The sequence below is a fragment of the Lontra canadensis genome, unplaced genomic scaffold, assembly GCF_010015895.1.
Source record: "Lontra canadensis isolate GAN:19392208 unplaced genomic scaffold, GSC_riverotter_1.0 scaffold1, whole genome shotgun sequence".
Classification (NCBI taxonomy): domain Eukaryota; kingdom Metazoa; phylum Chordata; class Mammalia; order Carnivora; family Mustelidae; genus Lontra; species Lontra canadensis.
The window spans coordinates 10,762,579-10,785,890 of record NW_022630995.1 but is presented as its reverse complement, the minus strand read 5'-3'; the positions used below and the strand labels follow the sequence as shown (position 1 = coordinate 10,785,890).

The following is a 23,312-nucleotide window of genomic DNA, read 5'->3' as shown; positions in this document are numbered from 1 at the left end:
CCCCCCCCCCCCCCCCCCCCCCCGCCCCCTGCCCTCACTGCCCACCATGTGGGGCTCCATTCCAGGTCCTGGGATCCTGACCTGATCCGAAGGCAGACACATCACCAACTGAACCACCCAGGCATCCCTATTAGTTTACTTTTTGAGCCTTTTGTATTAGTGAGAAGATTTATCTTCTTATTTCTTTGTACTTTTCATTCTTGCCAGACTTCCACCCTGGGCACCCTGGACACGACGGTTAATTTCCTAGCACTTTCCATTCTACATTGCAAAAAACTTTCATTTTTTATAACAATATTTTTTATTGTATGTATATAAAGGAAAGAGATCTGATGGCTAAGACTTTCATTTCTGGAGAAATGAGACTTGAAATTGAAAGCAGCATAGCAGAAATCTTCAAAATGGAAATGTGTTCTATAAACTTACTTTGTTAGAATAGAGAAAGAGAGATGTAAAAAAAAAATGTCTTTTTTCAAGTTTAGCTGTTGGTATAAAGGGATCTGGGAATAATAATTGAGTATTTAAAATGTAACCAAAAAAATATTTCTCACACTGATTTGTCAAGCATAGTTAACTTTAGGGGTGCAGCTTAGTACACTCTGATACTTAGAATAACCTAGGATTAAATCTTGAAGGGATTTCTTTTCCATATGTACTCCATTTTCTTAAGAAATTGATATTTCAGTCTGGTCTGTGGGGAAAGGCAAGATTAGCCTTAATAGAATTTTAAAGTGGGTAAATTTATTTGTTTCTTTCTTTCCACTTTTTTTTTTTTTATGACACATGATATAACTATAGAAAAGTATAGGAAACTTATGTATAGTTTGAAGAACAGTTGGAAAGCTAATCATCAGCCAGGTAAAGAAATAGAATATTACTGATATTCTAGAAGTCCCTGTTTGTCCTTAGGTCATAGTATCTCTTTCTTGGGTAACTCTGCTAGGAGTAATCAATCCCATAAGATGACTTTTGCAATAATACTTCTGCTTTCTAAAAATAATTTGACCATATGTGAACATATCTCTGAGAAATATAATTTAGTTTTGTGTTTTTGAATGTTATATAAATGAAATCAACTGTTTGCAATCTTTTTCCTAAGTCTATGAAATTTGTCTATATTGTTGCATACATTTGCAGTTTGTGCATTTTCATTGCCATATCATATTCAGTTGTGTTCATATATCACTACCTGTCTGTTCTATACTTTTGATCAATTTTTGAGTGATTTCTAGTTTAGTTTCTATAAAAACAGCCCAGTTATGAACATGAATCCTGGTGTACACATAAAAGAGTTTCTCTGGGAATAAGAAGTAAAATCCCTGGTTGGTGGGCTATTTGTATGATGCCTGTTTTCCAAAGTGTTTATTATCCAGCTTCCTAATTTTTGTCATTCTGTTGGGTGTTTAATATCTTTTATGTTTTTTTAGTTTGTGTTTTTTTTTATTGCTAATGAGATTGTGCTCCATTATTTAATTAATTTATTTGCCATTTGGATTTCTTTTGTGGAGTCCCTATTCAGGTCCCGCTGTCATTTTCCTTTGAGTCTTCTGTCTTCCCTCCACTCTGCATTTTTATCTCCCAAAGTATGTCTTGTGGCCTTTTTCACTGAAGTGCCCTGCTCAGATGTGCTTACCGTTAGAAATGAGAGACCTGTATTCTAAAAACACCTCTTTCCTCCTCATTTCTGGAGTAAACTATCCAGTTATTCTCAGGTGTTAGGTAGGAAGTAGAACAAATTAAACCAAGTGAGAAATACAGAAGGGATTTTTTTCATTGAGAGAATGTTAAACTAAATTGGATTAGTTGACTTCCATTTAAGGCCCTAGAATGTTTTAGTGTCCTAAGCTTCTAACTCATATTAAATATATACTGCTGGTTCTTTGGCACATCAAAGGCACATCTCTGCCTATCAGTATACCTGTAATTAATTTGGGGTGCAGAAACTGATCTATAAAACCCAAATTGCCGTAACATTTAATTTGTAGAGAGAAATGTAATTATCAGATTAACCGAATTAGGTCAACGTATTCTCTGTGGAGACCCATAATTCTCAACCAGTGGAAGGAACTCAGAATCTCAGAGTTTTAGGGTATTTTATAAAAATGACAAACAATCCCTTGGGAATTTTAATATGTGGAATGCCTCTTGGGTAAAAATGACTGCCTTAGTGAATCACTGTTAGTGTTGGGTTTGTATTGACCACTTTAGTTATGTTGGAAAGGAGAGGTTGAAAACATTGCATTACTATATATGAGAAGACAAATGTATAATAAGCGGATTGTCTATTAAGGTTAGAATCAGAGCCCAGGAGAATTAGTTATATTGTCTTAATGACTGATGTCATTAGACTGTGACAGATTGATGCATCTGTCTGTGTTTTAAGACTCTTGGTCTCACAGATCTGATACTCCTGTTTATGGGTAGGGGCATTTTCTTCCCATGTACTGGAGTCAAAATTACAAATTGATCCCTGTAACTACCATATGGATGAACCAATATGTTCATTATACAGTTTACTGTAATCTAGTCATGTCTCCATGGTATTAAAATTTGATAACTTTAGTTGGTGCACATTCTTAGAGAATAGTTTTATTTGTGTGCCTATATTGGGGTCTGTTTATGTTGTTAGTCCTCTGCACTTCTAGGTGGAATTTCAGGCAGTGTGGATGGTATTTTGGGGATAAGGTTGTGGAGTGTGAGGGGGGTATCTTTAGATATTTTCTTCTTATTCCACACCTCCACTACATGCAAGAAAAGGTATTTTCTTCCTCCATCCTTGAGCTCTCTTCCCCAGACTCATTTCTGATTGTTTCCTTGAGATTATAATGTGAATCACCCACAGTCCAAATCTCAATTTTCTTAGAAGGGTATCAGTAGTGAGAAGTAGATGGTCTTCAGACCCAACCCTGGCAAGGCCAGTCCTACTTTGGATGTTCTTCATTTAATCACACTTCTTGGCAGTTGCTGTAGAATTGGAAGAGTTGGGTTGTTGGTTTGTTGGTACCTTTGATCTCATGACCTAGTCTGTAACTTAATTTGCACCTGCATCCTTTGCTTGTGTTTTGTTTTTTAGCCGTTTTAATTTTTTTTCTTACCCGCCACCTAGTGGCTGAAATGTTGCTTTACTATTGATAAGCTGCACCAATTTTAGCAAAATAATGAGGCCGAGTACCTAAAAAGATTATATTGCCTTCCCTCCTTTCCCTCCCAGGGTAAGATTATCTTTAAAGGTGCCGCCCAAAAGATTGCCAATCTTTGAATTGAAGGTTTGTTTCAAATAGTCCTTTATTTGGTGGTTTATATTATTGTTGAGGCCCAAAGTTTTGACTTAATTGCTTCCTTTTAGCTTATTTTTGAGATGGACAAATTCTTAGGAACATATCTCTGTCTTGTTTTTCTTATCAAGCTGAAGTCTAAGGGGATCTTTGTTATTAATTGTAAAGTATTTTATTTACTTATATAGAACACTTTTTACCACTAAGAAGCTACTGGAAATTAGAACTATGATAAAGAAGGGATAAAATATACTTGTTTTTCAAATAACAGCATTTTGATAAGTCATTCTTGAAAATCAATTAAGAATGCTTGATAAAGTACTTCTGCATATACCTTCTGAAATCACTTGATAACTTTTGTTGGCTATTTTATGATTATCTTGTTCGGTAGATTCTGATCTTTTTGATTGAACTTAATTCAACTCTTTTGCATTGTTTGCAAAGATTAGATTGGAATTAAAAGATAAATGATTTTGTATCTTTACTCAATATTACTGGTTTTCACTTATCTTGACAATAATTTGTGCTTTCTGCAAAATAATCAAGTATTCTATCATGATGTGTGTTATAGAATTATAGATATAAATGACAGAAACAGAGTAAAACTTATCTGTTATCCCACAACCTTACATGTATCCTATGTATAGTTGAGATAGTAATTTACTGTATCTAATATGGGCGGGAGAGGAGACATAATTTTTAAGAATATTATACGTGTTCATTGTTTGAAGTTAAGAAAATATAGATTACCAAAGGAAGAAAATAAGACTTGCCTACAATCTTATTACCTAGAGAAGACTACAGATCTTACTTGGTACGACAATATACACTTTTGTGCTTTGTTCCCCCCCATAATGTTTATATCAAAGGTAATTAAAAAGTCACTCTGTAAATGATTTCTAATGGCAGCCTAACTTACTGTGTGCATGTACCAGTACTTACATATACAAATGCCTAATTATAGTGCAACAATAGCCTATTTGCTTAGTCATGTGATAAACATCTTTGTGGTTAAATCTGTATTCTGGGTTATTTAAGACAAATTTCCAAAAGTGAGGTTAAGTGGTCCAAGAATACAGATTTTTAAAAATAAATATAGCTAAGCTGCATTCTAGAGATACTCTTTTTTAAAAAATATTTTATTTATTTATTTGAGAGAGAGAGTGAGAGAGAGAGCATGATAGGGAAGAAGGTCAGAGGGAGAAGCTGACTCCCCATGGAGCGGGGAGTCTGATGTGGGACTGGATCCCGGGACTCCAGGATCATGACCTGATTCCAAGGCAGTTGCTCAACCAACTGAGCCACCCAGGTAGCCTATTCTTTCAACTTTTACATAATATAGTTTGACCCCGAGGTATTCACATTTTTTTAATCTGGGTCCTTTTCAGAGGGGAAAAAACTGATAAAATTACACTCAAGTTGGTAAAGATGATACACAGTGTCTTTTTGGATAAATTTTAATATGCATTTTATCCTGAACAGTCAGAGTTGCTACAAAATACCCAGCAATTTGTAGTCTCCAAAACCTCATGCATAGAAACAAAGGAAAACATTTTGTATGGGCTCTTAGATTACCCTGAAAAACTGGAAAATGATATCCTGGCTTTACTGTTAATTTTCTAATTTGGTGTAAACTCAGACAACTAACATGTTGAGAGCTGTAAAATTGTACTGCAGATTTTTGATTTAGTTTTAATTTAAGCATTTATATTTTTAGAGCACTACCTATTATTTTTATAATTGGGTGATGAGTCAATATTGGTTCTCTAAGTTATTTTCATGTAGTAGACTTTGGAATTACTTTGGGCAAGAGTAAGAGAGTATTGGAAAAGCCAAATAAAAGGAGATGTGTAGTCTTTTTTGTGTGTTAATATTTTCATTGTGGTAAGAATATATCATAAATTTTACCCTCTTAACCATTTTTAAATATACAATTCAGTAGTGTTAAATATATTTCCAGTGTTGTAAAACAGATATTTGGAATCTTTTCATCTTGTGGAACTAAAACTTTATTCATTAAACAGTTTTCCTTTGCCCCTTTCCCTTATCCCTTGGGAACTGCCATTCTTCTCTCTTTTATCTATGAATTTGACTACTTTAATTAATTGATTAACTTATTTTTAAGGTTTTATTTTTTGATTTTAAAGATTTTATTTTTAAGTAATCTCTATATCCACTGTGGGGCTTGAACCTACAACCTTGAGATCAAGAGTTGCATACTCCATTGACTGAGGCAGCCAGGTGCTCCTGAATTTGACTGCTGTAGATACCCTAATATAGTTGAAATCACACAGTATTTGTACTTTTGTGACTGGCTTATTTCACCTAGCATATTATCCTCTAAGTTCTTCAAAAAAAGTTTCAAACTTCTCACTATATAACAAGCGTATTTTATATATATGTAACCTACTTTGTTATCCCTGTGCGTAGCAAATTTATCCTAAGTGTTTTTCAGATGAACCAAGTTCACTTCTAATAGATATTATTAAATGTATGTATCAGGTAGATTTGCTGCTGTAATGAGCTCTAGAATCTCTGTAGTTCAAAATAATAAAATTTTATTTCTCAGAGAACAGTACAACATGGTATTTGGTGGATGACATGCCATGCTGTGACTCAGGGACCAAGACGCTTTCGAAATTGTGGCTCATCTAACCTCTAGAACAGTGCTTCAAACATTAATGTTTATTAGAATGACCTGGAAGACTTGTTTAATCACATATTTGGGCCCTACCCCCAGTTTTTGATTTATTAAGTCTGGTGTGAAGTGGGTGCTAAAAATGTGCATTTCTCACAATTTCCCAAGTGATGTTGCTGTTGCTGTTATGGGGACCATACTTTGTTACCCCTGCCCTGGAGCTGTAGTTGAAGAACCTCTGCTCTAGGGTCTTGGTGTTCTTTGCTTCCAGCTGATGGAGAAAGAGAGAAACATCACATTTGAGAGATTTTTAGAGAGAAGCCTGGAAATGGTATTCATTGTTTTGCTCTATTTCCATTGACTAGAACCTGAGTCACATGGCCACACTCAACTACAAGGGAGGCTGGGAAATAAAACTTAGCTTGTGTCCAGGAAGAAAAACGATGTGTCTTTAGGGAACAAATAGCAGTATCTGCCACACACGCATTTCTAAATAGGAGTACCTTATGTTTATTTTTTAATGTAACTTAAACTCAAAGGTTCCAAGTTTAATTAACTTATGTGGAAGAGATCTTCAACAGATATTCTCTATTTTCCACTTCTAAGAGATAAAAAAATAAATTATTAGAAAAACTTAAATATGCCCTTGAGCTCACAGTCCTAAGCACATTCATTTTATAAAAGCATACCAGGGATAATGTAACCAGGAATACAGCAGACTAATTCAAGACTTAAATTTTTTTGTTTTGAATTAACATTATCATTACAGAGAATTCTGTACATACGTGGATACCACTATGACCCTGCCCCTCTACTTTAGCATCAAAGATACGTAATTCCTTTAGTGAAATGAAAAAACTTCTTAAGATGATGTTAGGATTAAACTTGGAGTCTACTTTGCTATCAGGTAAATGCTAGCACCTATCATGAAATTAATTGTAACTCAGAAAATCAATGGTAACTCATTAATATTCTGGTTAATTTAATGCACAAAGGGAGAAGGCTTAACGGCTCTATTTCATTTTATTATTTTTCATTGCTTTATATCACTTTCTTTCCCCTGAAGCTATTTTTGAATTTGATTTACTTTAAAATAAATGACCACAATCATCTACCACCTTTCTGAAAAACTGGGGAAGTGTGTAAAAGCTGGTGTCATTACTGAAAGAAATATAATGTGACCTGGCATTTCTGTTTTATTGGATTTTTTTGATTTCTTTTTTTTTTTCATATTATAGGTTTATGCTTGTTTTTTGGTCTACTCATAGACCCTCTTTGAGGGGGAGTAGCTGACATCCAGGAAAGAAGTTTCGTTAAGGGAAACTGTTTTTTGATTGGTAAAAAGTTTACCAAATTATTTTATGTTGCCAAACTCTGCTTGAATGACAATACATGATGGAAATATGCTTTTAAAAAAACACATTTAATTACCTTTTCTTTTAAGAAGGGATGTTTGTAATAGTTAAAAAGTACTGATATTTTATGTGTACATTGGAGGCTTGTGCTCTGTTGCAAATTTCTTTTATAAATCCAGCACTCAGTATTCACAAATTTATAAAGTTGTCTAAGAGTAAGCGTCTATTACTGAGTAGTTTCAAAATGCTATCCTTACATGGGTAGGAAAATAAAATACATACTAGTGTCTTCTCCCTATAAAAATAATTACATAAAAAAAGTGGTTAAGTTGATAAACTTCATTTAGTTGAAAAGACTCACTTGTATGAAACATTTTTCTCTTGGAGGATGCTGAATAAATGGAAAGTTAGTTTATAATTAAATTAACAAAGCCTTTTTAATGAAACTTAAAAAATTCATTCTTTAAGCAGTTTGGGAAGGCAACAAACTACACCTTTGTTTCAGTTCATCATCCGTTGAGAGTTTTTCTAAACAGACCTATTGTTGACAGTTAGCTTCTTGCTATTTTATGCTTTTTTTTTTTTCTTCAATTTTGGGAAGAAGATTCAGTTAATATGTGGTTTGTGGTATGTAATTTAAATTCTGTCTCAGAGTGCCATGTGTTTGTGTGGTTTTTAGTTCTTAACTGAAACTTTGAGGTCAATATTTACATTTCTGGATTTTTTTTTTCCCCCAGAGGAAAACCACCTACTTTGAGCGTGGACCTCTAGGAAGTGTTCAGGGGTGTTTCTTTGGACTAGGATTTGGAATAGGAATTAAGCCATCATATTTTATTCCTTGAAAGTTACTATACAAGATTAAAGACTTTTTATGACTTTTGGGGGGAATCTTTATATGGGTTCACATTACAGAAAAGGCTGAGAAAGCTGCCTTTGCCCATCAAAGGACCTATGAAGACAGCTCCTCATTTCTTCCTTTGGTCTGGGACTATCGATAACTATTTGCCCCTACAGTGCACGTGGTGGGTAAAATGTCTTTCTTTTAAAAACAGTAGTTTTCGGGACACCTGGGTGGCTCAATTGGTTAAGCAGCTGCCTTCGGCTCAGGTCATGATCCCAGCGTCCTGGGATCGAGTCCCACATCGGGCTCCTTGCTTGTCAGGGAACCTGCTTCTCCCTCTGCCTCTGCCTGCCATTCTGTCTGCCTGTGCTCGCTCTCTCTCCCTCTCTCTCTCACAAATAAACAAATAAAATCTTAAAAAAACAAAACAAAACAGTAGTTTTCAAGATAATCAGCTGTTAGGGCAGAGCTCATTCTTGGTTTTCTGACAGTCAGGGAAATGATCATTTCTAGTTCACAAAGGGAGGACTTCTCTCCTAGGCTGTTTTCCCTTCTGGTTGTCTGGACTATGAATAAAAACTCTTCTTTGCTAAAGCAGTTGCAGTTGAACTAATAATAGTGGGGTATGGTTCTTGTGAATGGAAGCATCAGGTTTATATATTTGATTTGGTATGTGTTGAAACTTTTAGGGATTACTGTTGGGTCACTGGAATTTAGAGAGAGGGAATATTAGTAAGTGAGAATGACATATCCCAAGGTATGTGATTGTCCTTTTCCTTATAGATAAAATTGGAATTGGTTTTATTTTTCTTCCTAAAATGGGCTTAAAAGTTTAAAAAGGGAAGCATATGCTTAATGATAAGATTGTAGGTAAAATTCAGTGACATTGTTGCACTAAAATTTTATATATAATCTAAATATTTATAAGCTCTAATTCAGCTACTATTTAGCCATGTAATCTTAGAAAGTACTTTAGTTTTTCTAAACTTTTCTTAATCATTAAAATGGGAGTGATAATGGGAAAAAAATCAAGCTTGTGCAAGAATTAAATAAAACAAAAATGAAAGTCCGGGGGCGCCTGGGTGGCTCAGTGGGTTAAAGCCTCTGCCTTCTGCTCAGGTCATGATCCCAGTGTCCTGGGATCGAGCCCCACATCGGGCTCTCTGCTCCGTGGGGAGCCTGCTTCCTCCTCTCTCTCTCTGCCTGCCTCTCTCTGCCTACTTGTGATCTCTGTCTGTCAAATGAATAAATAAAATCTTAAAAAAAAATGAAAGTCCGCTGGGTTGGAAAGGTAAGCTATTGTATATTAAGTTAAAGTACATGCAATATTTGGGAAGTTTTTTTTTTTTTTTTAAGATTTTATTTGGCAGACAGAGATCACAAGTAGGCAGAGAGGCAGGCAGAGAGAGAGGGGCGGCCCCCTGAGCAGAGACCCCGATACTGGGCTCAATCCCAGGACACTGGGATCATGACCTGAGCTGAACGCAGAGGCTTTAACCCACTGAGCCACCCAGGCACCCCATTTGGGGAGTTCTTATACTAAAAAATTATTTGTTGTTTATCTGAAATTCAAATTTAACTGGAGGTCCTGGGTTTTGTTTTTCTTTCTTAATCTGACAACTCTAATATTAAAGTATTCTAATACATTCTATTACTATGAAAGAAAGAAAGAATATTGGTGGCTTCTTTCTGTTCATCCTTTTATTTTGATTTGGAAAGTGTGGAATGGCAGGATTTATTGACTATGAGCTATAGTAGTGAAGTGACAATGGATAGTCCTCAAATGCTAAAAATTATTTCCTATATATTTTACAAATTAGAGATTCATTTAGAATACCAGGTCTCTTTGAAAAGAAAGCCACATATTAAATTAGGTATTCCCTAATGTATATTACTTTAATCAGACTACATAAAAATCTAATTACAAAACTTTGTGAGTAGAGTGTATTGTTAAGTGAAATAAGTCAGAGAAAGGCAAATGAATAAAAAACAAAAAGCAGAATCAAATCTGTAAATACTGAGAACAAGCTGACGGCTGCCAGAGGGGAGAAGGATAGGAGATGGGCAAAATGGGGGTAGGGGAGTGGGAGTTACATGCTTCTGGTCCTGGAATGAGTAAGTCACAGGAACAAAGGGCACAACATAGGGAATATGGTCAATGATAGTGTAAGAGTGTTGTATGGTGCCAGATGGTAGACACCCTTGTGGTGAGCTCAGTGTAAGAGTTGTGTTGAATCACTATGCTATACAACTGAATTAATGTAACATTGTGTGTCAACTATACTCAAATATTTTTTTGATATGAAAACCAAGCAATACTGTGCCTATAGTTCCTCTCAGTAAAAATTTCCTAGAACCACGTCCCATGCTTCCAGTAGGTGGGATATATGGTCTCCATATCTAAATATTATATAAATACATATATATTTTTTGCATATCTCATTTTGCACATCTTTTAATGTTTGACTTATTCCTGAGTTCTCACATGTTTCTACATTCAAACTGTTGCAGTATCATGTGTTACTTAGCTTCTAGAAAATTATACATTTGGAACACCTGGGTGGCTCAGTCGGTTAAGCATCCAACTTCTGCTCAGGTTATGATCCTCAGGGTCCTGGAGATGAGCCTAGGATCAGGCTCCTTGCTCAGCAGGGAGCCTGCTTCTCCCCTCCTGCTGTCCCCCTGCTTCTGCTCTCTCTCTCTCTTTCTCTCTGTCAAATAAATAAACAAAATCTTCAGGAAAAAAATATTATACATTCATGAGAGAATGAGAATGGAAAAAGGTACATTTATTATTAAAATATTTTTTTTTCGGTATAGACCCCTGCAAGGATCTCAGGGACTTCTCAGGCATTCCCCGACCACACTTTGATGACCTCTGTTCTAGATAATATATTTAGCTATAGAAATTAAAGACTCAATAGAAACTCTAGAAAAAAAGATTCTTTAAAGAAACACCCTTCATCTAAAAGATTAGTAATTCTACTGTGTCATCACATCTAGTTTGTGTTCATATTTCTCTTTTTGTCTCATAATTTTCTTATAGTTTGTTGATATCGAGTCAAACAAGGTTCACATATTATATTTAGTTGATATGCCTTTCAAATTTTAATCTATTGGTTCCTCTTCCTCTTTTTTCTTTGAAGTTTATTAGGTGAAGAAACTGGGTCATTTGTTCTTGTATAGTTTCCGTCATTCTGGTCTTGGCTGAGTGCATCTCTGTGGTATAGTTTAACATGTTTCTCAATCTCTATTTCCTGTAATTTGTAGTTAGATCTCTAGAGCTTTGATTAGATTTGGCGTTCTTTTTTGGCTAGACTTCTTAAGTGCCGATGTGTACTTTCTTCCACGAAGGAGGATGTCCTTTGTGATGTTAGAATCACTCTGTTCTGACTTGCATTTCCGGGGTCTGTTTAGGTTTTGTCAGCCTAATTCATACATTATATTAGATCTTCTCTAATGATTTTAAGATCTATTGCTAATTGTTGCCCTAATCTATCAGTTGGTATTAGAAAAGGTGATAGATATTCTAATAATCAAGGCTGCTGGCTGAGATTCTTCAGTCGAAGGAGATCCTTTCCTCATCTATTCCATTAATTTGAAATACCATTTGCATACAAAGGACCAGAATAAAATTTTGGATAATTTTTTCTCTATATCTAGAAATTTCCAGAATAATTAATTGGTTACCTAGAAACCTCCAAAGATGATTCAAGAGTTTGGTTTTTTCGTTTTCTGGTTTTCTTTAGTATTATGAATTTATAATTTTTTGCCTTCTATTCACCATTCTTTTCAGATGTTCAAAGGGTCCTATCTTTTTTTTTCTTTTTTAAGATTTTATTTATTTATTTGACAGACAGAGATCGCAAGCAGGCAGAGAGGCAGGCGGAGAGAGAGGAAGGGAAGCAGGCTCCCTGCTGAGCAGAGAGCCCGATGCGGGGCTGGATCCCAGGACCCTGAGATCATGACCTGAGCCAAATGCAGGGGCTTTAACCCACTGAGCCACCCAGGCGCCCCAGGGACCTATCTTTTTGACAAGTGGAAGCCCTTTCATAACTGGCTCCCTTGTCTGTGGTACAACCTCAGCAGATTTTGATAGTTTACTTGTTTCCTGGAGCAAGATGTGTTAACCTCATCTTGTACATTTCTTTCTTCAGGCATGGAATCAGGTATGTGACACTAATTTTTTTCAGTGGGAAATGGTATTTAGAGATCATAATCTGGGTGACATTTATGTTTATTCCTAAAAGGTTGTCATTGTTTATAGACCTTTTGGTGTATGGAGCTAGGAAAACTGTTTTTTGGGTTTTTTTTTAAACTGTATTTTATAGAAAGGAAAATTATTCATGAGTTCCAGATGCTACTTCAGATTCATTTATAATATTACAAAGATTGGGGCACCTGAATGGCACAGCTGGTTTGGTGTCCTACTCTTGGTGTTGGCTCAGATCATGATCTCAAAGTCTTGAGTTTGGGCCCCATGTCAGGCTCTATGCTCAGCATGGAGTCTACTCGAGGATTCTCTCTTCCTCTGCCCCTTTTGCTCATGCTCTCCATCTCACGCTTGGGGGAAAAAAAAAGATTACGGAGATTTTACTTCATTTTTTTATTCTACATTTTCTTAAACTGAAAATATTGGTTCCAACAATATGATTATGAGATCACAAGATTTTAGGGAGGACTTGTTCTGTTTTATTAGAAAATTGGGGCCTAAAATGCCTAGCGGGGTCAGGTAGCTGAACAAATGAGTCAGGCCTGTTGTGAGAATCAACAGGGGCTGATGATGAACTGGAGAGCGTATGTTCCACCTAATGGAAGCATGTGTGATTTGGTTTTAGGTAATTTTTATTGAGAGGAACTATAGGCACAGTATTGCTTGGTTCTCACATTTAAAAAAATTTTTTTTCATTTGAGTGTAGTTGACACACAATGTTACACTAATTTCAGTTGTATAGCATAGAGATTCAACACAATTCTGTCTTACACTGAGCTCACCACAAGTGTATCTACCATCTGGCACCATACAACACTCTTAGAATATCATTGACCATATTCCCTATGCTGTGCCCTTTGTTCCTGTGACTTACTTATTCCAGAACCAGAAGTATCTATCTCCCACTCCCCCTACCCCCATTTTGCTCATCTCCTATCCTTCTCCCCTCTGACAGCCATCAGCTTATTCTCTGTATTTATAGATTTGATTCTGCTTTTTGTTTACCTTTTTATTCATTTGTTTTTTTCAGATTCTACATATGAGTGAAATCATATATTTGCCTTTTACTGACTTATTTCACTTAACATAATACCCTCTAGATCCATTTATGTTGTCACAAACAGCATAACCTCAGCCTTTTTTTGGCTGTATGTAATATTCCACTATATGTATTTTTATGATTTTTTAATATTTTTATATTTTATATATGATTTATATATATATCACATTTTCCTTATCCATTTCCTTATCCTTTCCTTATCCATTTCCTTACCCATGAGTGGATAAGGAAAATGTTGACACTAATGTTGTTTCCATATCTTGACTCTTTGTAAATAAGGCTGCAATAAAAAAGGGTGTGTGTATTTTTTTGAATTAGTGTTTTTGTTTTCTTTGGGTAAATACCCAGTAGTGGAATTACTGAATCATATGGTTATTCTATTTTTAATTTTTTGAGAGACCTCCCTACTGTTTTCTACAGTGGCTGTACCAATTTACATTCCCACCAGTAGTGTATGAGGATTCCTTTTCCTCCACATCCTTGCCAACACTTACTATCTTTTTTTATTTTAGCCATTCGGACAGGTACAAAGTCCTATCTCGTGGTTTTGATTAGCATTTCCTGCGCCTCTTCCTGCTGTGCTCTCTCTGTCAAATAAATAAATAAAATCTTAAAAGAAAAACAAAGAGTTAAATAAATATTAACAACTAATTCAAAATTTTAAAAGGGCTAAACAAGTATTTTCTGCCATAGGCTTTTAGTTTGTGACTTCTTGTGGAAAAGCTCTAAGGAACTGATGGTTAAGCTAGCCTTTCAGATTCTTCTAGACCTCAGGCAACCTGAGAACTGCAATGGGAAAGAGCAGGAGGAAGAGGACTTAATCATCTTGATTTTGCTAATTGTGATGCATTTATTTATCTAACTTCTCTTTTTAAACATTAAAAAAATTTTTAAATAGCTTTATTGAGCATTCATTCTGCTTTTTATTTCTTTTTCAAATTCAAAATAGGAACTGACGACATCTCAGGAAAGTGGTGGAAATGTTCTTCAGATGATGTATGAGAAACCTGAACGATGGTCTTTTACCTTCCAGTCATATGCCTGCCTCAGTCGAATACGAGCCCAGCTTGCCTGTCTTGACAGCAAGCTCAAAGATGCAGAGAAACCTGTATTATTTTTTGAGCGATCTATATATAGTGACAGGTATATATAAATGTCTTGCACTTGTCATTCTGGAATCGTGGCATGGAACTGGAGTTTTTTTTCTATTTCTGGTAATCAAAGGAGTAAGAGGCTCTGCTGAGGATTTGAGATGGAACATTTCCTTTAGCAGTTTGGTAATCATGGCATTAGGGAAGTTCTAGCATTAATAATTGCTAGCTTCCATGGAGACTTTGGGGACAATGGTAGCCATATCATTCAAATTTATGGAGAAGTTTTTTTTCTTCCAACCCTTTTAAAATTTTCATCTACCCTGGTTAAATCTGGATCTGTATTCAAGACTTGCTTCTTGAGCAAGATCAGAAAGCTCTAAGGGGGCCTTAGAGTTACCCCGCTTATGTAAGGATTTTTTAAGCTAGAGAGTTGGCACAAAACAAATATTCACAAACTTTGGTCACAGGATCCCTTTCCATTCTTTATAATTATTGAAGAGCCCAAAGAGCTTTGTGTCTTATTGATATTCATGTTAAAATTTAAGATTGATGAATATAAAGAACATTTACTAATTTATTTAAAATTAGTAATATAAACCCATTACATATTAGCATTAATAACATACTTATAAAAATTATATTTTTCAAAACAAAGAAATTAGTGAGAAGAGGCTTGTATTGTATTTTGCAAATCTCTGTAATGTCTAACTTAATGGGAGACAGCTGGATTCTCATTTATGCTTCTATATTCAATCTGTGTACCATGTTCTTTTGGTTGAAGTATTGTACATACAGTAATCTGGCCTCTCACGGAACACTTGGAAAGACCTTGGGGACTACCAGGGGTCACGACCCTACCTTTTTGAGAACTGATGGCCAAGAACACATTTCTTGTAGTTGGAGATACTCTATTAACTTTTTTTCTTTTTTTTTTTTTTAAAGATTTTATTTATTTATCTGACAGAGAGAGATCACAAGCAGGCAGAGGCAGACAGAGAGAGAGGAGGAAGCAGGCTCCCTGCTGAGCAGAGAGCCCGATGCGGGGCTCGATCCCAGGATCCTGAGATCATGACCCGAGCCGAAGGCAGCAGCTTAACCCACTGAGCCACCCAGGCGCCCTTAACTTTTTTTCTGCTAACTTATTATCTGCCATGGATTTTGGGAGAATGTTCCATGTCCATTTAATAGATTTATTTTCTCTTTTCTGTTTCTTTGTGTTTTGTGGAAAGGAATTATGTTTTGATGTAGACTCTCTTTCAGGTATGTCTTTGCATCTAATTTGTATGAATCTGACTGCATGAATGAAACAGAGTGGACAATTTATCAAGACTGGCATGACTGGATGAATCAACAGTTTGGCCAAAGCCTTGAACTAGATGGAATCATTTATCTTCGAGCCACTCCAGAGGTGAGACTCAGTAAAAATTTGCTTGCTGCGGCACCTGGGTGACTCAGTTAAACGTCTGTCTTTGGCTCAGGTCATGATTCCAGAATCCCAGGATTGAGCCCCATGTCAGGCTCCCTGATGCTCAGTGAAGAGTCTGCTTCTCCCTCTCCCTCTGCCCCTCCCCCTGCGTGCGCTCTCTCTCTCTCTCTCTCTCATTCACTCTTTCTCTCAAATAAATAAAATCTTCAAAAAAAGTGTTTTAAAAAAATTTGCTTGCTCCATTGACAATTTAAAGTAATATTTAGAAGTCCTTTTAGTGGTATGCAGTGAAGGCAATTTAGTTCAACTCCACTCCCTACTCTTTATTTCCCACATCCAAATTAGAAGCTGCGTAGATAGGAGGATTCTCTTTTCTCAGCAAAGAAGAAACCCAGATTTGGCAAGTTGCTCTTTTAGGCCCTACTCTGTGCTTCCTCAGTTTTATTCTTCATTATTTCTTCCTAACTTTGGCAAGGTCTCTTATCTATCACAGCTAGATTTAAAAATTTGCTCAATGGGGCACCTGGGTGGCTCAGTGGGTTAAGCCTCTGCCTTTGGCTCAGGTCATGATCTCGGAGTCTTGGGATCGAGCCCCACATCGGGCTCTCGGCTCAGCAGGGAGCCTGCTTCCCCCTCTCTCTCTGCCTTCTGCTCTGCCTACTTGTGATCTCTCTTTCTCTCTCCCTCTGTCAAATAAATAAATAAAAATCTTAAAAAAAAATTTTGCTCAAGCAACCCTTAGAATATAGGTTTCTTTTTCTTTTCTTTTCTTTTTTTTTTTTTTTTTTAGAAGATTTTATTTATTTTTTTTTGTGAGAAAAAGAGCACAAGTAGGCAGAGTGGCAGGCAGAGGCAGAGAGAGAAGCAGGCTCCCTGTTGAGGAAGGAGCCCGATGTAGGACTTGATCCCAGGACCCTGAGATCATGACCCGAGCTGAAGGCAGCCACTCAACCCACTGAGCCAACCACGCATCCCAGAATATAGGTTTCTTGATGTGAGACCAGATATTTTAGTTACTGTTGAATTTCCATTACCTAGAATAGGGCCTAGGTACATAGTAGGAGCTCAGCAAATACTTGTGAGTGAATTGCAAAGTTGATGGAAGTCCATTTCAAGAAATCTTTTATGTTTTCATGGCTTGGGCTGGATAGTAGCTTCAGTTAAGAAGAGATTTAGAGAACCCTTGCCATTTTCAGTTAAGGGAGCTTACTTGAAAATGTGACTTTCATTATAGATTATAACATCGCCATTCTTCTTCCTTTTTTTTTAAGATTCTGTTTATTTTGGTTTATTTGTGAATTGTGCTGTGAATTGTGTAAGACTGATGATTCACAGACCTGTACCCCCGAAACAAAAAATACATTATATGTTAAAAAAAAAAAGATTGTGTTTGTTTTTTATTTTATTTTTTACTTTTTTAGATTTTATTTATTTATTTGACAGAGATAGCAAGAGAGGGAACACAAGCATGGGGGAGCTGGATAGGAGAAGCAGGCTGGAGAGGGAAAAGCTGGCTGGAGAGGGAGAAGCAGGCTCCCACTGAGCAGGGAGCCCTGTGCTGGGCTCCGTCGCAGGACCCTGGGATCATGACCTGAGCCGAAGGCAGACGTCCAATGATTGAGCCACCTAGGCATCCCGAATATTGTATTTATTTATCTGAGAGAAAGAGAGAATGAGAGCACAAACAGGGAGTAGTGGGAGAAGCAGTTGCCCTCCTGAGCAGGGAGCCTAATTCGGGGCTCGATCCCAGGACCCGGGATCATGCCCTGAGCTGAAAGCAGATGCTTAACTGAGTGAGCCATCCAAGCGCCCCCATTCTTGTTTATATATGAAATTATGTAATGAATCCAGGAAGTGGATTCCTTCCATAAAGCTAACCTAAGAGCTTACTTATTAGCAGATTTCTGGTTTTCCTGCTTCCATTCCAGTTTTTATGTTTTTTATTCCCCTGTCTTCCCTAAACCACAGAGTAGGCTCTGATGAATATGAATGTCATGACTAGTAGCCAGAAAGAATACTGTGTTGCTACTGAAGCTGAATTTTCAAAGAAACTAGGTTTCCGATTCCAACTGATGATTTTGTTCTTCTTTTTAACATCAAGAAAGCCAGAATTTAATAATAATTTTGAAATTCACTTTTATTTTTTAAAATAATTTTTGTCTTTAATTATAAAAATAGTAAATGCAAATGTAGAACATAAAGAATATAATAATTTCATTTTGCTAGAAAATATAGTATCTTCAAGTCTGTAAACACAAAACTTTATTTCATCAAAATTATTTATAATATCTTTTGATTGTAGGATATTTAAGTATTTGAAAAGAGGATTTATAATAAATTTTGAAGCACAGTTTCTGTATTGAACTTCTTACCAAACTTACTTTATACAGTATTTTTTAAATAGGGATCCCATAAGTTTATAGATTTATTCTGAAAGTACTACTTGGTTTAGAACCACCAAATGGTTAGAACCACCAAATTTTTCCACAAGGAGGAAAAAAATGAACTATTTCAATTTTCTGGAAGGCATAAATGGAGATTTGTCTAGCATAACTAAAAAGACACTAGAGAAGAATAATTTAATGATCGCAGACAAGAATAATTGTTCCTTGCCCCCAACACCTTTCTTTCTGTTTGCTTTTAGAAATGCTTGAATAGAATATATTTACGGGGAAGAAATGAAGAACAAGGCATTCCTCTTGAATATTTAGAGAAGCTTCACTATAAGCATGAGAACTGGCTACTGCATAGAACACTGAAGTAAGACTTCCTTATACTTATTTACTATTTATTTTAAAGACTTTTATCAAATTTTAATCTAAAACGTGTACAGATTTTCATTTTCAGCCATTTTTATTTTAAACTAGTATTATAGGATCTCCCAGAATTAGGTGTGAGTTTTGGTTCTTTTTTATTTTAATGAGATCCTATTTTCTTAAAAAAAATTTTTTTTTAAGATTTTATTTATTTATTTGACAGAGATCACAAGTAGGCAGAGAGGCAGGCAGAGAGAGAGGAGGAAGCAGGCTCCCCGCTGAGCAGAGAGCCCGATGCGGGGCTCGATCCCAGGATCCCGGGATCATGACCTGAACCGAAGGCAGAGGCTTAACCCACTGAGCCACCCAGGCGCCCCTATTTTCTTAAAATTTTTGTAGTTGATCTCCTCCAGTGGTATTGACAGCCTAATATATGGAATTTAAATGGTAAAGTTGGAAATTTGAGTGCATTACTTAGGTACTCTTTTTCAGAGAGAATTTAAGATAAGATACTTCAAATTTAATTTTTAGATCAAGACTTTGGAGGTAGTATAGCACAGTTGTTAACAGCATAGACTTTGTTGTCATTATTAGTCAGATCTTGGGTCAAATCCCAATTTGTTAGTGTGTAACCTTAGGCATCCTTTGAACCTCAGAGTGACTTCCTTGAGCTTTAGTTTTCTCATCTTCTCAATGCAAACATTCCTTACTTTATGGGAGTTTTTGGTTTTTGAGAAGAATTACATGTCACAATGCCTAGCTTTATTTTTTTATACTTGAGATTTTTAGTTACTATTAGTATTATTATATAGTAGTAAGTCTAGGGGAGAAAGAAGGGGTTTCCAGGTACTTGCTGGATAAATTTAATGTAAAATGACTGACAACATTTTGATTTTCCAGATATAATATAGGAGTGAATTTTTAGTGCTTGTCTTTTATTTATTGCTTTTTCTAATTATTTAGTTCATCTCTCTCTTTTTTAAAACAGAACCAACTTTGATTTTCTGCAAGAAATCCCTATCTTAACATTGGATATTAATGAAGACTTTAAAGACAAACATGATGGTCTGATTGAAAAGGTAGATTTATACAAAGACTATACACTAACATGTGATTTGTCTTGTCTAGAAGTATTATAACTTGTGAAAAATGATTTTCTAAGAGAAAAATATGCATGAAATTACAGTAAGAGACAGTTAAGAGCTTTAGAGGGATTTAGACCTCAAATTCTAATCCTAAGTTTAAATTCTAGCTTAGTGGCCTTACCTAGAATGAGGAGGTTCTTTCATCTATTAATCCCTTTATTTGTAATATAGGGATAATGACATTAACGAAAATTCTTGCTCACCCCCTTCTCCCTGCTTTGTTCCCTCTTCTTCCCTTCTTCCTCCATCACCAGTCTTTAGGTAGTTGAATAATAAACTACTTGTGAAATTAAATTCATCTTTTGCAACTAAATTCAGTATGGAAGATATTTGAAGTTGTAGGTTAAAGATTTCATCCATTTTTATATGCGCTAAAGTCTTGAGATTAAAGATTTTTAGTTTTGACTTTATGTGGGACCTTGTCAATGATGAATTGGCATTGCCTGATCATCAAGTCATTGTCTTAATCAGAGTTCAGCTATCCTCTACATGTTTGGGAGCTGATTATACTCTGTTAAAGAGTGACACCTGTACTGATAAAGGGACTGGGAGAAAATCTATTGATGTGCACTTGAGAGAGAATAGTAATGGGGATTGTATAATAAATATCCTACTATCCATATTAATTAACTTAGTGATGATCCAAGATCTAAACACAAAGCCATATTTTTTTGGTTTGTTTAGTATTAAGAGAAATTTAATTTTTTTCTCCTTCATAAAATGCCTGCTATTTACTATAACAGAAACCTGGCGTTCATAAAAATATCAAGAATTTTGAAAATCTCAACATTATTATTAACTACTCTGTAGCATATGATTGCTTTTCTAATGATAGAAAAAAGTAGAGCATATCTGGAAAATTCAGATGACCTCTTTATACCATAATGATGGTAAAAATACAGGATATAATTCATTTATAATACTATGAAAATAAATGAAATAAAATTAAATCAGCCATTGTAATTCTAACAGCCAACCAACATTTTAACTGAGTCAATCTGTAAAACCACTTTTTTATTTTATCTAACACTTCTGTGTTTTGACTAAGAATAGTCTTTAAATGTTATTGTTTACATTTACTTTCATTAATAATGCTAATAATTGGCTTTTTTTTTTCTTCTTGAAATACATAACTGACATACAATGTTATATATAGTTTCAGGTATACAGCATATTGATTTGACAAGTCTATATATTACCCAGTGCTTGCCACCATAAGTGTAGTCATCATCTGTCACCATATGACATTATTACAATAGTTATTTTTTAGGTATTTTTTTTTTTTTAGGTATTTCTTTAAGTATTTTTACAAGGCAATAATCTTTGTTTCTTCAGAATTACTGCATCATCTAGAATTTATGGAGAACAGAATCTTTTTGCATTGTGATGTCGGTAGTTGGTTAGGTCCATTCACAACTTACATGACCTTTCCTTGCATATTAACATTACAGATTTGCATACATGATTCAGATTTGTGCTTCAGAAAAATTACAAGTTTTAGGTGTCTGGACCTTTGAGAGTTGTTTAAACCATCACAATTACTAATATTTTTGGTGCTAAAGCTGCATGTCAGTGATCAATGTTATTATAAAGAGATTATGAAATTTGTGTTATGACTGTTAGAGAACTGTATCAATCTTAGATGTAAATTTAATAACTCCTGTAGTGACATTTTAGGTCATTTATCTTTTACTACTGAAGTATTAATATATCTTTTGAAAATAAATGCTATGGCTTTGTGTTGGAGTTACTTACATCGTTGGGGTCTTCAGCAGTTATTACTATTAAATAGAGATGAATACAAGACATTTCAAATTAGCCAAGGAATTACATTAATATTTATTTCCTCCCCTCAGGTCAAAGAATTTTTGAGCACTTTGTGATTTTGCTGAAGACTACAGGCAGCCAAATGATTCCAGATACTTCAGCTTTGAGTATCTTCGTAGCTCAGTCAGTATTCATACAAGTCTCTAGAAAACCCAGGTTTTTTACCATTTTTGTTTCAAGAAAAAAATTATTTTGATGAATTCTATGTCAAAGTTTATGAGCTGTTTCTTTTCTTTTTTGCCTTAAAAAAAATAAGACATCTAATTATCTCTCACAACAAAAGGTCTGGAGATAGATGGTTCCAGAGTAAGTACTGCCTAAACTACATCACAAAGGACCCAGCCTCCTCCTGTGTTTCCCCCTATTATTCTCCTCAGCAGGTTGGCTTCCTCCTCCCCTCACCAGTTTCTTAACTGGGAACTTTAAATGTTACAGAGTAAATGGTAATGTACCCTGTGTAAATTAATGTACCTATTACAAGCTGAAAAGTGGAATTTAAGGAACCCCTATAAAAGGATTATGAAGTTTTAAATACTTTTGATCAAGTGTCTCCCCTACCATCTTAATTTATGTGGAAGATAAGACCATTTTAGTATTTAATCACTTCAGTGATATTTATAAATGTGTCTATAATTCATGCATAAAGGAGCAGGTCAGACTTTGCTCCCGTTTTGTAATGGCATAAACTATCTTACAAGTATTTAATCTTTTTTTCTGCTTTTGTTTCCACATCTGTGGTATGGGTGAGACTACATCTTTTTCCATGGGATTTTAGAGGATTAAAGCAGAAATGATAACTCAAAATGTTTCTGTACTTAAAAGATAAATGAGAGGTGCCTGGATGGCTCAGTTGCTTAAGTGTCTGCCTTTGGCTCAGGTCATGATTCTAGGGTCCTGGGATCGAACCCCACGTCAGGCTCCCTGCTCAGTGGGAAGCCTGCTTCTCCCTCTCTTACTCTCCCTTGCTTGAGTTCCTTTTCTCACTGTCTCTCTCTCTGGCAGTTAAAAAGATTAATAAAATCTTTAAAAAAAACACCAACTTCTAAAAAAAAAAAAAAAGAAAACAGTATAAAAATTCAATTTATATGGAGCCTGAAATAGCTACCTACATTCTCTCAGACCATTCTTTTAGAATGGACTATTACTCTTATAGTTAAAAGATTGGTTTAAAATATGATTGTCTTTAACTCATTGGAGGTGAAGGTATAGTTTTCCCTAAATTTCTTCCCATTTTTATAGGCAAAAATTTAGTGGAACAGAGCAAGGGATAAGTTTTTCTATTTTATTTTTTGTTGACCCTGTGCTGGGAATGAGTAGTTTTCATTACCTTTATAGTTGGTGAGAATCAGAAGAGAAATTGAAGACAAGACAAGATGATCACCTTAGCAGTATAGTTTCTTTTATTCTAGCTCTACTTCCTGCCTAACCCTGCTTTCCTTACTGTCTGGATTAATTAGGCAGCCTGCTATTTTCTTCTTCTTCTTCTTTTTCTTCTTCTTCTTTTTTTTTTAGTAATCTCTATATCCATCGTGTGTCTCCAAGTCATGACCCCAAGATCAAGAGTTGCATGCTCTTCTGACTGAGCCAGACCGGCACCCTGGTAGCCTGCTATTTTAAAGTTTAAATGAAAGTCACACATTTCTACTTTGAGAACATCATGACCACTCGTCACTTCACAGTTT

The 23,312-nt window shown here is 35.5% G+C and overlaps 1 protein-coding gene across 1 annotated transcript in view; it reads left to right on the top strand.

Annotated features, from left to right (window-relative positions):
- DCK (deoxycytidine kinase) overlaps positions 1-23,312 on the top strand; it is a 30,159-nt gene that overhangs the window by 6,258 nt on the left and 589 nt on the right. The window contains exons 3-7 of the mRNA XM_032843411.1: positions 14,332-14,525; positions 15,737-15,884; positions 18,547-18,662; positions 19,647-19,737; positions 21,660-21,722. Of these exons, the coding sequence (XP_032699302.1) occupies positions 14,332-14,525; positions 15,737-15,884; positions 18,547-18,662; positions 19,647-19,737; positions 21,660-21,686 (576 nt within the window). The 3' untranslated portion in view covers positions 21,687-21,722. The remainder of the gene's footprint in view (positions 1-14,331; positions 14,526-15,736; positions 15,885-18,546; positions 18,663-19,646; positions 19,738-21,659; positions 21,723-23,312) is intronic.